This window comes from Colias philodice, chromosome 3 (assembly GCF_061535455.1).
Source record: "Colias philodice isolate Cphi_HAF_F1 chromosome 3, ilColPhil1 Martin Lab GWU primary, whole genome shotgun sequence".
In the NCBI taxonomy this organism is placed as follows: domain Eukaryota; kingdom Metazoa; phylum Arthropoda; class Insecta; order Lepidoptera; family Pieridae; genus Colias; species Colias philodice.
Genome location: NC_143088.1, coordinates 1,537,177 through 1,552,280, shown reverse-complemented (window position 1 = coordinate 1,552,280; position 15,104 = coordinate 1,537,177). Strand labels below are relative to the sequence as shown.

Here is a 15,104-nt window from a genome sequence, read left to right as displayed (position 1 = left end):
TTACTGAGAAGAGGGTATAACTAAATCAAAATGTAAAATTTAAAGATCGAAAACGCTTATTGATCGAAAAAAATAGCTCACAACGTGTAGTGGTTACAGTAACAAAAATATGGTTCTAATTTTGCTACAATCACAGAAACGCAACATTCGTCCCGTGACTGACGTGCTATTCGACCTAGAAGCGTTGTGATTTGTGGCAATCAATAGTTATGTCAGGTTAGAATTCCAGATCGAGGCCCATTGTTAAAGTCAGACTTCTTTAAACGCGTTAAGAGTTAAATATCTATGTCGCATCATGGCAATACCGTCACGTCATGGAGTAAGGCAACAATTTTAGTATCTTTGAATCTTGACGAAGAAGTTTCACCTCTGATACGTGATTCATTTTTCTATGTTTATTTTTCAAATGTTATTCAGTCATCAATTCAACCAGAAAAATATAAGTACTACTTTCAGAAACTACACGGGGGCGCTCGGTTTAATATTAATTTCAATGTAATAAGAATGTACTGCGATTCTACACAACTGCCTAATTGATGTAGACAGTTGATAACAAATCACAGCAAGTCAACGACTATTAACAAAGTGAGGGTAGATGTCTCAAACGTCGTATAAACAACGTCTGAGCCCCTAGGCACGATTCGTACGAATGCGCCACGATTCAAAGGAAAGCGGCATTATATAGTATTCGACAGCTAAGCATGTTCGGACAGAAAATAGTGACAACTATTCATCCATAAAAATATTAAATCAAAAGATACATCTAACAATATATAGTATATTTATTTATTTCATAAACAAACAGTCATTTACAGAAAAAAATACACAGTAATAGTACATAAACAGACCTACTTTCATTTCTTAACTATTTGTAATTACAATACACATTATGTGTAAAAATTACCTAAATTGTCAGTAAAATAATGTAAATGCTGACAACACTGATAATTATCAATTATTAAATTTTTGGAAAAAAGTAGCCATTTTTAGTCAAAATATCCAAGTTTCATCCACTGGCCGCGAATGTTCATCACGCCAACTTTACCCAAACCCCTTTGTACGTGAATCTAATATATCTAATATATCTATCTAATATATACATATATTATAAAGGCGAAAGTTTGTAAGGATGTATGGATGTATGAATGTTTGTTACTCTTTCACGTAAAAACTACTGAACCAATTACAATGAAATTTAGCACACATATAGAGGGTAACTTGGATTAACACATAGGATAGGTTTTATCCCGGAAATCCCACGGGAACGGGAACTATGCGGGTTTTTCTTTGACTGCGCGGGCGAAGCCGCGGGCGGAAATCTAGTATTACGATAAATGTATATAATATGTCGACTGACCGTTAACAGCATGGTGCGCGCGTGCAGCATGGTTCCTGGCCAGCCTGCGCAGCGGGGCCCCGCGCTCCAGCTGCTCTAACACACGAGCTGCGCCCGCGCAACGACCACACTCCGATACTTCCCCGCGGACCAGCTTGATTTGGCTGTTGTAAAATAACACTTTATAAAAAGAAATATGGCAGCGTGAGCAACTTGGTGGAAGACGTAGTCTACGTATGTACATGACGTCTCAATCCTGCGGTTTTTTAATTATCAGTACGCCATTCTAATTGACCTAGTAATACCTTTGTCGTTGGAAATGCGTGAAACGTATCCGTAACAAAAAAATCGCCATTTTTTTCTTGACCGACGAGATGTCACATTAAATTGCTATGAAATTTCATTCAACCAAAATAATTTTACCCTTTATTTTTAAGAGGGGAAATCTTGCAACGGTCCCCGAGGAAGGAGCCATGGACTATATCGGATTCTTACGGCTTCTATATTTTCACCCTGTGCTTCACATGTTCACTAACAAGCAGAAAAGAAATAGCCCACATTTTATCAATATTTCACAGGTGGTAAATTATATTTATTTCTGTATTTCGCCGATTCAAGAGCGCTTCTAAATAACGAACAAATAAATGTTTGAGTTTACCCTACTATTCCCAGTACTAACCCCCCCCCCCCCCCCCCGCTCACCTGCGCAGATCATGATGCGCGTGCGCAAGGGCCGCTCTGCACGACGCCAAGTACGCCGCGTACGGGCGGCGAGCGGCCAGATCTGCCCGTAACGCGGCCGCTAGGCGAGTTGCCCGTGCCCCGGCGGCGGATAGAGCACGTGCTGTGGCTGCTGCCTCTGCGCATTGCCCGGCCCGCACCCAGTCTGCTAGGGATGTGCTCGTGCAGCGCTGGGGAATAGGGAATTCAAAAAATAATTCAAGTCAACAGTAAATAGGTAAATGTACCTTATAGTCAAATTTCGGGCACTTGACAACTCCTATTATAATTAAATTGACCAGAATAAGTAAAATCAACTCACATTGGGCACATATTCGACGCAATGGAAGTCCGTATTTGACAGCACAGTGCGGATCCGCCGCTTCATACTGTTGAATACTTCTGGGTCGTTCAGATCGACTACACCCTCGTTCCTGGACAATAAATAACAAAATAGGAAAAAACATTATTTTTTTTCTCACAATTTATCCAGCTAAAATTGTCAAAGGACATGCGGCAAGACTTGTCGAATTCAGTAACAACATAATATTATTACAGCGTTTAATTATTATTAATAGCTCCATGTTAAATTCCGAAAAATACACAATTAATATTGATTTTTGTAATAATCTCGTACTCTATTGATATCAATGTAAAAGATAAACATACCTATTAAGGACTTTTAACACGAATTCCCCTTCTAAAAATCCATTTTCTACATTAAGTATTTCCAAGGTACATACCTATCAAGTTCACTGTCGGCCACATCAGACGGTCGGCGAGTGACCCGCCGCTGTTTCGTGTCGGCGTGTCGGCGATATTTGGCCAAAATCTCCTCAGAGCTCTCACCGCCTTCCGTGCTTCTATCTTCGCTGCGAACATCTTCCTCTGTCACTTTCACCTCTAAAAATAGAAAAAAAAAATCTTTAAAGTGTTTCGGTTCAAACGTATCTTTTTTTAAATAACAACAGAATATAATAGTATGTATCAATGAAAGTTTAACCCATTGACCACCGAGCGCCCCGATCGGGGCGCGACACAATAGATTATCTATTGTGTCTGTGATTCCGGGGACTGATGGATTAAATACTGAACATGTACTGGAAAGAAATAAATAAAATTTATTATTTATTTTATTTATCAATGAAAGTATAAAATTTAATAAGTTTCAATATAGGCAATCTCATTTTGTCCACAATTTACTTTGATTTGAACACCATCGCTAATGGTCTTAGCTTTTTGAGCTCGCTTAAAAATTAAACGACTCTTCACTCTAATATAGGCCCACATCAATGTGACTTGAACTCTATTCCTATACATTTAAAGGTCAAAATCGCTGACCACTATGATGCGATCGACCTTTCTGCCGGAACATCTTTATCTTGTCATCTTAGACAGGGTATTTCACTGGAACTTAAACTCTATTCCTATACATTTAAAGGTCAAAATCGCTGACCACTATGATGCGATCGGCCTTTCTGCCGGAACATCTTGATCTTGTCATCTTAGACAGGCTATTTCACTGGAACTTTAACTCTATTCCTATACATTTAAAGCTCAAAATCGCTCACCGCTATGATGCGAGCGACCTTTCTGCCGGAACATCTTAATCTTGTGCAGCAAGTTGCCGCCAGATCGCTTCACGTTGCTCTTGAGCTCGTCCAAGTTGCCGACTATCTCTTCACCTACTATGCGTCTTCTGTGAAATAAAAGTTAATATGATAAGAGAAGTCTTATTTCATCATTTATTCATTGTCATCCTATAATATATAAGACAATTTAAATACAGTTAAAGTTTTAATCTTAAGATTATGAACGTCTTTATATTTGATATCAATCTTACCAATGATAGAAAAGTGCGTTAATAGTTTTTTTTTGCACGCCTCATAAGCGAAGCGTTGAGGTGGGTACTACTGTCACTTCGCGCAAAACATCTGATTTTTCAAACTTAAAATGTCTTTATGTATCATACATTGCACTTGTAAGATAATACATACACACACATATTAAGAAAAAACACTATTTTTAACGTTCATGATATTTTTGATGTCATTTTTGTTATTTAAACTAGTTAAAAAACAGTTTAAAAAAGTTCTGTCTTGGACGTCCGTGTGTCTGTATGTGCGGATCCTTTTTCTTGTTAACACGATAGCGACCGAAATACTTTACTAATCGAGTCTTTTTTTTTCTCTTACGCTTGAGTATGCTCAGGAATAGAACCCTTTCATTTTTCAGGGTCTGATTCGATGTGGTTTAATTGTTATTAAATAAACAAAAATAATAATTTATAAATATTTATTAAAAAAAAATTATGAGCCGTGCACTTTTGGATTTTCCAAATTATTTTTTTTTTGGTTGAACATGCAAAATCATCTCCACTACTTCTACTCTTGGGCAAAGCAGTAAATACCTTTCAAGTGTTTCTACTCAATTTCACGATTGTTTAATGCGGACAACATACTTTGCTAGAAGGCCGACCGACATTTGGAATATTAGCGGTGGATGAACCTTTCCCAAACAAATAAGATACTTTTTTACTTAAAAACAACTTACCTCTGCGTCTTTTCAGCGGTAGCATCAAAGCTGATACTCTTCGGTATAGCCCCCGTACTCAATTTAACCGGCGGAGGACTGACTCGTCTCTCCGTAACATTCTCCGAGTTCACATCTTGGCTAGAACTGGCCGCTGATACTGACGTTTCGCTGTTCACTGATAATGTACTGAGAGATATGTTGCTTGTGGTCGGGTCGCGTGTGTCCCGGCGTCGCTCTATGCGCGATGAGCTTATGTTCACCTTTTGGGGAAAATTTTGGGGTTAAAAATTGATTTAAGAAGCAATTTGACTCACAATCGCCTATTTTATCTCATAAAAAATAGGTGGCGTTGCAAATATCATTTATTCAAATTAACTATATAACTACTATATAGCCAATTTAAAAATATTTTATGTAAGTATAAATTCAAATGACATGTTACAAATTGAGCTACTGTTGTTGGTACGTCTAATAAACACCTTATCCGATGGTAATAATGTTCAAAGTTACTTGTGTAGTAAGTACGCTCTTTAGACAACTCTGCCTAATAGACGCATTGGCAAAGTTTTACTTCGGACAATTTGGGAGCGTGATAGTGAATCAAATTGTTTAGGTATATTTATTTATTTTATTTATTTAATCATTTATTGTACCACACCATTTAATATTATAATGTACAGTATAATATATATCTGTTTGGATGCGAAGTACAAAAGGTGACCTTATCGCTTAAAAGCGATTTCTTCCAGGCCACCTAAGGTAGAGGATAGATATATAATACATATAATTAATGGAACGCGGGTGGCTGAAAAACATAGAAATCTAAATAACAAGACACATAGAAGTGCTATAATGTCATAATTCGTATGAAAACCGCTGTCGCCAAAATCAACACATTTAAACCGATAGCTAACTGCTAAACAATACACACAAGTAAACTATGCCTTTTATTGGACAACTTGATTTTAGTGAAAACTAACTTAAATATTAAATTAAGCTTTTTAATATGTATCCTAACGCACGAATTTACGGTTTATTTTAGAATAACATCCCTAAGTATATGAGACGTTTTGTTTCTTTTTGCTCCAATAAGGTTGAAACTGTGTCATTCATTGTTATTTAGTACGATTCATTGTTATTCATTGGTATAGTACGTTATTATGTTGAAAAATTATAGGAAAACAAATATTCATATAATAGTTGTTACTAAACACAGACTGACAAATGTTTTAAATGCTTTGTATGTGCTTGGCATAATATTTTCACATTTTTTAATAAATATTCAATTTGGAGCATTTTGTATTTATAGCTTTTAATTCGTCAGAATTAGTTGTAACAAAGGTATTCCGTTACAACTACATCCTATGACCTAACCAAAACGTGCTCTAACGACAAACAGGTATAGATTGCACCATAACAATTACAAAATATATTCAATGAAACTGTGCACATTTATAAATATAAGAAAAACAAAAACTCACAACACTAGTCCGCATCTCGCCCTTATTCCTACTAGAGACGGTCGCACAGTTCATCCGTGCAATGAGTTCGTTCACTCGCGGCTCATCGTTCCTCTCTGTGTCACCTTCGAACCGCCCGTACTGAGATACCGACAGAGCGTTGAACGAACGAATCTATCGATAAATTAACAAAAAAAACTCACAACACTAGTCCGCATCTCGCTCTTGTTCCTAGAGACGGTCGCACAGTTCATTCTTGCAATCAGCTCGTTCACTCGCGGCTCGTCGTTCCTCTCTGTGTCACCTTCGAACCGCCCGTACTGAGATACCGACAGAGCGTTGAACGAACGAATCTATCGATAAATTAACAAAAAAAACTCACAACACTAGTCCGCATCTCGCTCTTGTTCCTAGAGACGGTCGCACAGTTCATTCTTGCAATCAGCTCGTTCACTCGCGGCTCGTCGTTCCTCTCTGTGTCACCTTCGAACCGCCCGTACTGAGATACCGACAGAGCGTTGAACGAACGAATCTATCGATAAATTAACAAAAAAAACTCACAACACTAGTCCGCATCTCGCTCTTGTTCCTAGAGACGGTCGCACAGTTCATTCTTGCAATCAGCTCGTTCACTCGCGGCTCGTCGTTCCTCTCTGTGTCACCTTCGAACCGCCCGTACTGAGATACCGACAGAGCGTTGAACGAACGAATCTATCGATAAATTAACAAAAAAAACTCACAACACTAGTCCGCATCTCGCTCTTGTTCCTAGAGACGGTCGCACAGTTCATTCTTGCAATCAGCTCGTTCACTCGCGGCTCGTCGTTCCTCTCTGTGTCGCCGTCGAACCGCCCGTACTGGGATACCGAGAGAGCGTTGAACGAACTCTCGCTTGAGTTTAGCGATCTGTGGAGTAGTAGATTTGTTATATTCTTTATAGTAATTAGTTCACAACAATCAATTCGAAAGTCAGTTCGAGTGATTATAATTTATATTGATACAGCCACTAAGAAATTATGAAATGGAACATCACCAAGTATTGAGTTACAAATTTCTGTGTTTCAAGATAACAAAGCATAATTATCACTTAAATTAGAAGTGAGCTCTTGTTTGTTGATATGATTTTGTGTAAATTGAGCAAAAAAGTTTAGAAATCGTAACTATAAAAAAACATATGAAACAGTCATATACATATGAATGTCCAAGCGACGCTGTATAAAACATTCATTCAAATTAAGACCTTATCTCGTCTCAATAATGTTGAAAGTCTATTCACTATACACACATAAGAAAAGATGACTGATAGTCGCGTAAGCAGAGTTTTGCAACAGTCAATTTTTGTTCGTGATTGTGACTCTCGTTATTTATTGTAGGTCAATGATCTCATCCAAATTGCGTCCAACTTTTTATACATATTAATTTATAATTTGTCTGCTTGTCTCACCTGTCCATAGGATCGTTCTCCTCGTAACCCTTAGAGGTGGAGGGCATATTGTACTTGGCGCTGAACCCGTCCAATCTTGGGAAGCTGTCTGTGACCCATTGGCTGGTCGCGTCTGAGCCTGTGGTGTGCTGGTTCTCTGTTTCTTCCGCTTGGTTCTCTTGTGGGGGGTTGTTGCTGTAAAAAAATACATTGAAGGGTAAATCATGTTTAAATGTTATACATACATAGTTTAAAAATGCTTATTTTTGAAAATTTTTAAGAATTAAATTCGATATTGATGCGGGATTCGAATTTATCAACATTTTTCTAATATCTATCCGTATCTTCCGTATCCGTGAGCCGTGACAAGTAAATTTACTATTCATATACGAATTAACAAAACAAATTTATTCTATTCATACGCGAAAAAATAAAAATAAAGGCAAAATTACTTCTGAATGAGTTAATGAAGTACTAGAGATTTAGATACGATTTTAATCAAGTCAAAGACCTCTCTTTCGAATGGAAAGATATAATATGGCATTACTTATTATGTTTATTTTTCTTAGAAAGTAGATCAATAATTTTAAATAAGATACAATACAAATCGAACCCTAAAAATACATCAATATATATTATAATATAACACTATCTTATTTATCTTACTTATTTTGCGGGTAGTCAAAAACATCTGCGGTGAGTTGCGCGGGCGCAGTGCTCGGGCTCTCCGGAGCTGATGTAGCGTAGCATGTCATTACCTGGATAAACGATATTAACAAATAAGTATTGATAAACAAGCTGCACATCCTGTCTTTGTTCGGATTGGGCGGGCTAAAACTGGTTATAATATATCTTTGTAAAATTTATATATTAAAATCAATTTTTTCACATTTATGTCCAATATGTCAGGATATAAAACACTATGTTTATAGGTCAATCAAAAATATATGAATACATACAAAGAACGTGCTCAAATTCAAAAGGAAACAAGAGTTCAAATTACAGTATGAATAATATTTCTTATAGTTTATGCTTATGTACATTTTACTTTTAAAAGAGCAACTATGTAGTTTCTTGCCGGTTCTTTTCCATAGATACTGCTTTCCGAATCGGTGGTAAATGTTAAAAAAGGTTATGACGATTCAAAAGTGCTTTTATAAGAAGTCTAATTATTGAATAAATAAATGTTTGAGTTTATTTTTATATTAACATTGACCATATGGTTTCTATACAAATTTTGTTAAAAAAAGACAGATCCAATATTCGTCTATTTGCATTTAATCTATAATAAAACTTACCGGATACCCATTAACAAGGATGCTCTTTCTATTCTCGATAGAATAGTGCGCATGCGGCGGTTGCGACGCAAGATCAAGTTCACTGCCGCGAGACAAAGCCGCGGTCGCGGTTAGGTAACCCGATCTGGTGTAAATCAGATAATTTATGTTTCCTACTAATATTATAAATGTGCAAGTTTGTGAGGATGTGTGTGTGTGTGTTTGTTACTCTTTACACGCAAATACTACTGAACCGATTACAATGAAATTTAGCACACATATAGAGGGTAACTTGGATTAACACATAGGATAGGCTTTATCCTGGAAATCCCACAGGAACGGGAACTATACGGGTTTTTCGTTGAAAACGCGGGCGGAAAGCTAGTAATAATAATATACTAGTGGTCGTACAGTGGTCAAAATTCGACCATTATCATTATCAAAAGAGTATGTGCGAGTGTATGTCAAATACATGGAATTGTTTGTAATATAAATGAATTTGTTTTATTTATTTTGTATGCATTTAATAAAAAAGAATATGAATATTCCGCATTCCTTTTTTAAATGAATATGGTATATAATAAGAATGTAGATTGACTTACCGGCCAGGTATATTGGCTCTAGGTGTGTGCCGAGGACTGTTCATGTCTGGTCTCTTTGCGGTGCCGTTCTGTAAAAATAAATAACGAAACAAATGAAAAGGTTGCCGTTTATTTAATTTTTATCTCTAATAACGAATAGTATTCTTACACGACTGTAAAATAAAGATAGGAAACTTAGAAATAACTATGTTTAGTCAAAATAAATAAGCATATTTCACTAGATTCTAAAAAACGTAAAAACAAAAATAGATTGATGATGAAAAAAATTTTTTTTTTACAAATGCGGGTAGTTCCACATTCACCCACGTATATAGTCCAGCACACGTTACCTGCGGCCGCAGTATGCAGTCGTCGTGCGCGGAGGGACGGCGCGGCCACGACGTGTCCGACCGGGCCGCTACCGACACGCAGTCGTCTGTGTCCACCTGTATTTAGTGTATTATTTATTAAATTTTTGGAGTAATTGTGTCGTGAACTAACATGATACTGGCCAAATTGTGTGTATATTTAAATTAATTATCTAATCATGCTAACATTACAAACGCCAAAGAGATGTATTTTTGTTACTCTCCCACGCAAAATCCGCTGATCGGATCTTATTGAGAGATTATTATAGCACCACGCGAATGAAGTGGTGACTTGAAATATCAGTTCTAACATTCATTCAGATATATCAAATCATGCAAAAAAATCCTTAATTTTCAATCTTTATTAAAATATACCCTCCCTTTTTATGAGCTATAATTACAAAACAGTCCCCACCTCAGTGTTCCGATCGCTATCGGACGCCAGCACATCGACGCTCCACGCGGATTCGCTCGCTGTCTCCGAGACGTCCGGCACATTTGTGTTATTGCCCGTTGAACCTGCACAATTTATTATTTTTTTTTCTTTATTTATGGTCGAGAAAATAGAATTAAAAAATTATAGATGCCAAAGTTATTAATACAATATGTTTTACTTTATCTGTATTGATGTACTATAAATAACTAGACTCAAAATTTCTTATTAAAAGGTCGTCAAAAATGTCCAAGCGGCATTGTATAAAACATTCATTCAAATTAACACCTTATTTTAGAGCAGTAGTGTTCAAAATCTATTGTGTTCGCTGATTAGAAAACTCTGCCCGATAGATGCGTAGGTAGAGTTTTGCTTCGGATAGATTTGAAAATTATTGTGAGTCGTTTTATTTATTGTACGTTAATTTTTACGTTATTGAATCTGAATTTATTTTTAATTAGCGATTAAAATGACTCTGACCGCTATATTCATATAACTATCCTTATCATTTTCCAGTATGTCTTTCTGTCTGATAAATTTCAATGTTTTAAAATTAAAATACATACTCAAAATCAACATTTTTATTTAAACAAATAACTTACCCTGGTTATTAGCATTCTGCCCATGATCACACGTATCGCCAATCGTCTCCGAGTCGGACGCCAGCACATCTGTGCTCCACGTGTCCGACATTATGCTGATCGTTTCGTCGCCTTCTAGAAGCTTCTGGAATTTTTCATCGATGTGTAGTAGTTGAAAAACTTAGTTTTTGAAGTAATTAATATCAATGGCAATGTTAATAAATAATAATAAATTTTAACTATTACTCTAAGTATTATTAAGAAATACATATTTTGTTCTTCTTACAATTTACTCTAAGTACTGAATTTGAATTTCAGTTTTTATTCCTGATCGAATGCAATAAATAATAACATGAATTCAAAATTCTAAAAGTGAGAAAAATATACAATTAACTAGTATTTTAAACATACCTTTATCTCGAATTTACAGAACTTGTCTTCGATTTCGTTGCGTGTCTGCTTCAACAGTTTAGCTTGGTTGGCAATTGACGTTTGGTTCACAGGCGCGTTTTGTGGTGCACTGTAAGAATGCCAACAAGTAAATAAACTTCTTATCATACACAAATAAATTTTGAATAAGAAAGAGGAGTCACGCAAAATGTCCTATCCATAAAGACTCATGCATTTAAATTGAACAAGCAAGTCAAGTTTTCGATTTGATTGCATTTTTTTTAATAAGGAACCGAAAAGTTGTTTAAAACAGTATACTGATAAAATTAAACGAATCACTCTTTGTTCGAATAATTATGTAGAAATGAGTATTTCAACCGTGAGATTTAGGCGTTTTTGTACGAACCTACATAACAACAAATCAATCTCCTACAAAATATGAGTGTACATTTTTCAACATACCGCCTAGCCGGTTGATCACCCGCCGTATCCCCATCAGTCACTTGAGACGAGGGAGTCTCCCTCCCAGATATATTGGGACTGCCTCTGCCACTAACGTTGGCTGATACCTGTACATCAAACATTATAGAATAAACAGCTGTACTCACAATAACACTTAAAATCGTCCGATGAAAAAGTCTGCCTACGCGTTTATTGGGCAGAGTTTTTTAATGAGCGTAACTATAGACTTTTAACATTACTGCCCTGTTATAAGGTGTTCATTTGAATGAATGTTTTATACAATTGCAATGCTATTCGAATAATTATTGACGAGCTTTTAATAGGCGATTATATTCTGTTAGGTTGTTTATGGGACGTCAGTAGCATCGTAAGAAATAGTTTATTTATTAATTCAATAAATCAAAAGGTTTAACAATTCCTAAATGCAAATAATTGATTTTTTTATAAAGTGTTTACAGATGTATATTTGCATTTCAACAATAAATTACAAACAAAAATCATTACATTGGAGCACAAAACTTCCATATTTAAAGCCGGTTAAAAAAACAACAAAGCATTTCCCTCACCATATCAGACAGATTATCATTCTGGTCCTCCGTCTCCAACTCAAGGCTGGAAGTGACACTATGGTTGGAAGCCGCTTCGGATACAGCTTCGAGATTATCTGATGTATTGCCGAGAGACACTTCGTCGTGGGATACTGAGAACCTGTTGTAAAATGTGCTTTAATACAGTGGTATAAAGATCATTTTAAAATTGACTTGTTGGTGTTAGAAATTATGTTGTTGCAGTAGTACTATAGGATCCGACTCGAAGGACCACATTATTTCAATGTATTTTACATCAATAAGAAAAGTTCTCTATGCTGGTTAAGTTAGTCAATAGTTTAACAATAGCCATTTTTACATACAAAATTTACACATATTATAAGCTGCCGTCTTGTTTATTTTAAAAGAACATTAATAACAACACAATTTAACATTGAAGTAAAGGCCATTTTGCCTTAACGACAACCTAACCATCTTGTAGGCTTCTGTACAGACGTACAAAGTTGTGTGAAAATAATTATCCAAGCAGTATATTATACCCGGCTCGGCGAATGATGATTCCTATGACACTGACAGTTATTCTCAAGAGACAAACTTGTAATGGCGTCACCATTAAATTAGAAACGTATTGGAGGCGTCTAAAAATAGCATTTATTAATTTTTACGTAGCTTTATGCCATTACAATGATATTCCGTTGGAATTATAAAAATTCTTAACATTTACGAGAAATTATATCAATCTTACTTTACGTTTACGGCCTACAAAACTTACATCGTTGGCATTTATCGACTAGTGCGGAAAGTATCGATAAAAAAATTTCGATAATTGAAACGAGTTCACATTTTTTCCATGCTTAAGATTTAGTTCATTCACTATTGAATGGAACAGAAGATCACAGCATACAACAATTGTATACCTACTCAAGAAATGTTAAAAAACTTTCGTTTTACTTACCCACTTAATCTATGCTAAAAAACTTAAATTAATACAACAACAACATAATAGACGTTAAAAATTTTAGTTCAAAATCAAGTTTATAATAATTGTAAAAACATGTTTACTGACGTGGCTGAATGCAAACCACGCCTTTGCCTATAAAATAGTAAAGTATCGACACGACCCATCATACGAGCAATCACTAAGACGAACTGTCATAGGGATCATCATTCGCCGAGCCGGGTATAACAACAACCTTAGTCCATTAAAATAAAGATCACATTGCCTTACCACGTTTCTGCACAAGTGTACAATTTTTTACGAACATAATTCTCCAAGACAAATAAAAAACAATTCTATTCCATTGAAATAAAGTCCATTTTCCCATACCTAGTCCGTTTCTGCACAGGTGTAGTCGGTCCGGGCGGTAGTGCGGCCGCGTCTTCCGTATCCCCCGCTTCGCTACCGCCGTAGTAGCATTCTAGAACTTTCGATTCGGGTACTAGACCTGTGGGTGTCATTTTTATTTTAATTATTTGTTTATTTATAAGTAGCTTTTTGACCAGGTGGTTAAAGGAAATTCACATGGAACTGATATGTTTCAATGCGATAAAAATTTGTCAAAATGCATAGAAAGAAAGAAAGAAACCATTTATTCCAACACACACAAATACACAACAATAGCATTGTTAATTATAAATAGTAATGGAAAACATTTATGTGGTTGCACAAAAATAATATAAAATACGATAGTGATATTCAACATTTTAAGATTGTCTGTTCATTATTAAATTACGAAATAGCGTTCGACGAATTGGATTAATTTATAAATTGTTTAATCCGATTTAGAATGTTTATACTTAAAAGTATAATTTTGGACGATATGAATGAATTACGCGCTTGTTGATAGATTGAACTTTATGGTATTTAATAGATTCTTTATGACAATAGACTTTTTCTTACTTCATACAATATTAAGAAAACTATGAATGGATTAAAAGTGTATATTTCTTACACTAAATAGACACTATCACATAAGTGAAATAGTGTACTAAGTGAAAATGTGCAGATTTAAACGAATCTTCTATCTTTTTTACTGCAATTAATCAATGACATTTCCAAAAATATCTCCCACCTACGTAATCCTGTTCGTCCACATTGGCCAGCTTGATCATCATCACTTCTGGTGGTTCCAGGGTACCCTCCTTGTCCTCGTTCCTGGGTACTCTGGGCTTGGGCACCTTGCTGAGGATGCTGCGCTTGCTCTCCGGCTCTTTGGTGTCTTTGGTCTCTGGTGTTGGTCTGTGAATTGCATTGCATTTATTGAATGTAGATATTTTATGTTGTAACTTAATTCTAATTCCTACTAATATTATAAAGGCGAAAGTTTGTATGGATGTATGGATGTTTGTTACTCTTACACGTAAAAACTACTGAATGGATTTGAATGAAACTTTACCACAATATAGCTTATACATCAGAATAACACATAGAATAGGTTTTATCCCGGAAATCCCACGGGAACGGGAACTATACGAGTTTTTCTTTGAAACCGCGGGCGGAGCCGTCGGCGGAAAGCTAGTATTTAATAATTGCGTTATCACCACTGTAATACTGACTCAGTTAGAAATGCGATAGACGACAGAAGATATTATCATAACGAATATCGATTGGTTGTTAGGTCCCAATATGGGCAGATGTTTGCTTTGTGTTGCTTGCTACATCAACAACATAATATAAATAAGTAGCTGCTGTACTTTTACAAATTTTCGGTAATTTGCACGATTTACAAGCCGTACCCCTTTTTTAATTACTGTGAAACTGCCGCTATTGCAGTAGCTGCCTTGTCGTATCAAAATGTGTGTATAGCATGCAAAAAATGTGCCGAGTTTGAGTTTTCCGATCCAGTTTGGCTCGACCGCTGCCCAATGTAATTCCTATAAGTAATCATGGTCGCACGTTGAAATGTGGTCATTTAGCGCATAGTTGAATCATGCTATTTCATTTTCATTCTAATCGTATGTGTGTTAGTGTGCCTTTTATGAAGATCGAA

The 15,104-nt window shown here is 35.9% G+C and overlaps 1 protein-coding gene across 1 annotated transcript in view; it reads right to left on the bottom strand.

Moving 5' to 3' along the window:
* Positions 1 to 15,104, bottom strand: part of Gapvd1 (GTPase activating protein and VPS9 domains 1) — a 49,029-nt gene that overhangs the window by 17,136 nt on the left and 16,789 nt on the right. The window contains exons 9-27 of the mRNA XM_089712488.1: positions 14,187 to 14,353; positions 13,442 to 13,559; positions 12,133 to 12,274; positions 11,567 to 11,673; positions 11,126 to 11,234; positions 10,736 to 10,859; positions 10,116 to 10,219; positions 9,683 to 9,778; positions 9,354 to 9,421; positions 8,773 to 8,896; positions 8,141 to 8,232; positions 7,496 to 7,669; positions 6,792 to 6,957; positions 4,610 to 4,851; positions 3,628 to 3,755; positions 2,800 to 2,959; positions 2,379 to 2,490; positions 2,039 to 2,247; positions 1,358 to 1,500 (exon numbers count right to left, since the gene is read on the bottom strand). Of these exons, the coding sequence (XP_089568614.1) occupies positions 1,358 to 1,500; positions 2,039 to 2,247; positions 2,379 to 2,490; positions 2,800 to 2,959; positions 3,628 to 3,755; positions 4,610 to 4,851; positions 6,792 to 6,957; positions 7,496 to 7,669; positions 8,141 to 8,232; positions 8,773 to 8,896; positions 9,354 to 9,421; positions 9,683 to 9,778; positions 10,116 to 10,219; positions 10,736 to 10,859; positions 11,126 to 11,234; positions 11,567 to 11,673; positions 12,133 to 12,274; positions 13,442 to 13,559; positions 14,187 to 14,353 (2,585 nt within the window). The remainder of the gene's footprint in view (positions 1 to 1,357; positions 1,501 to 2,038; positions 2,248 to 2,378; positions 2,491 to 2,799; positions 2,960 to 3,627; positions 3,756 to 4,609; positions 4,852 to 6,791; positions 6,958 to 7,495; positions 7,670 to 8,140; positions 8,233 to 8,772; positions 8,897 to 9,353; positions 9,422 to 9,682; positions 9,779 to 10,115; positions 10,220 to 10,735; positions 10,860 to 11,125; positions 11,235 to 11,566; positions 11,674 to 12,132; positions 12,275 to 13,441; positions 13,560 to 14,186; positions 14,354 to 15,104) is intronic.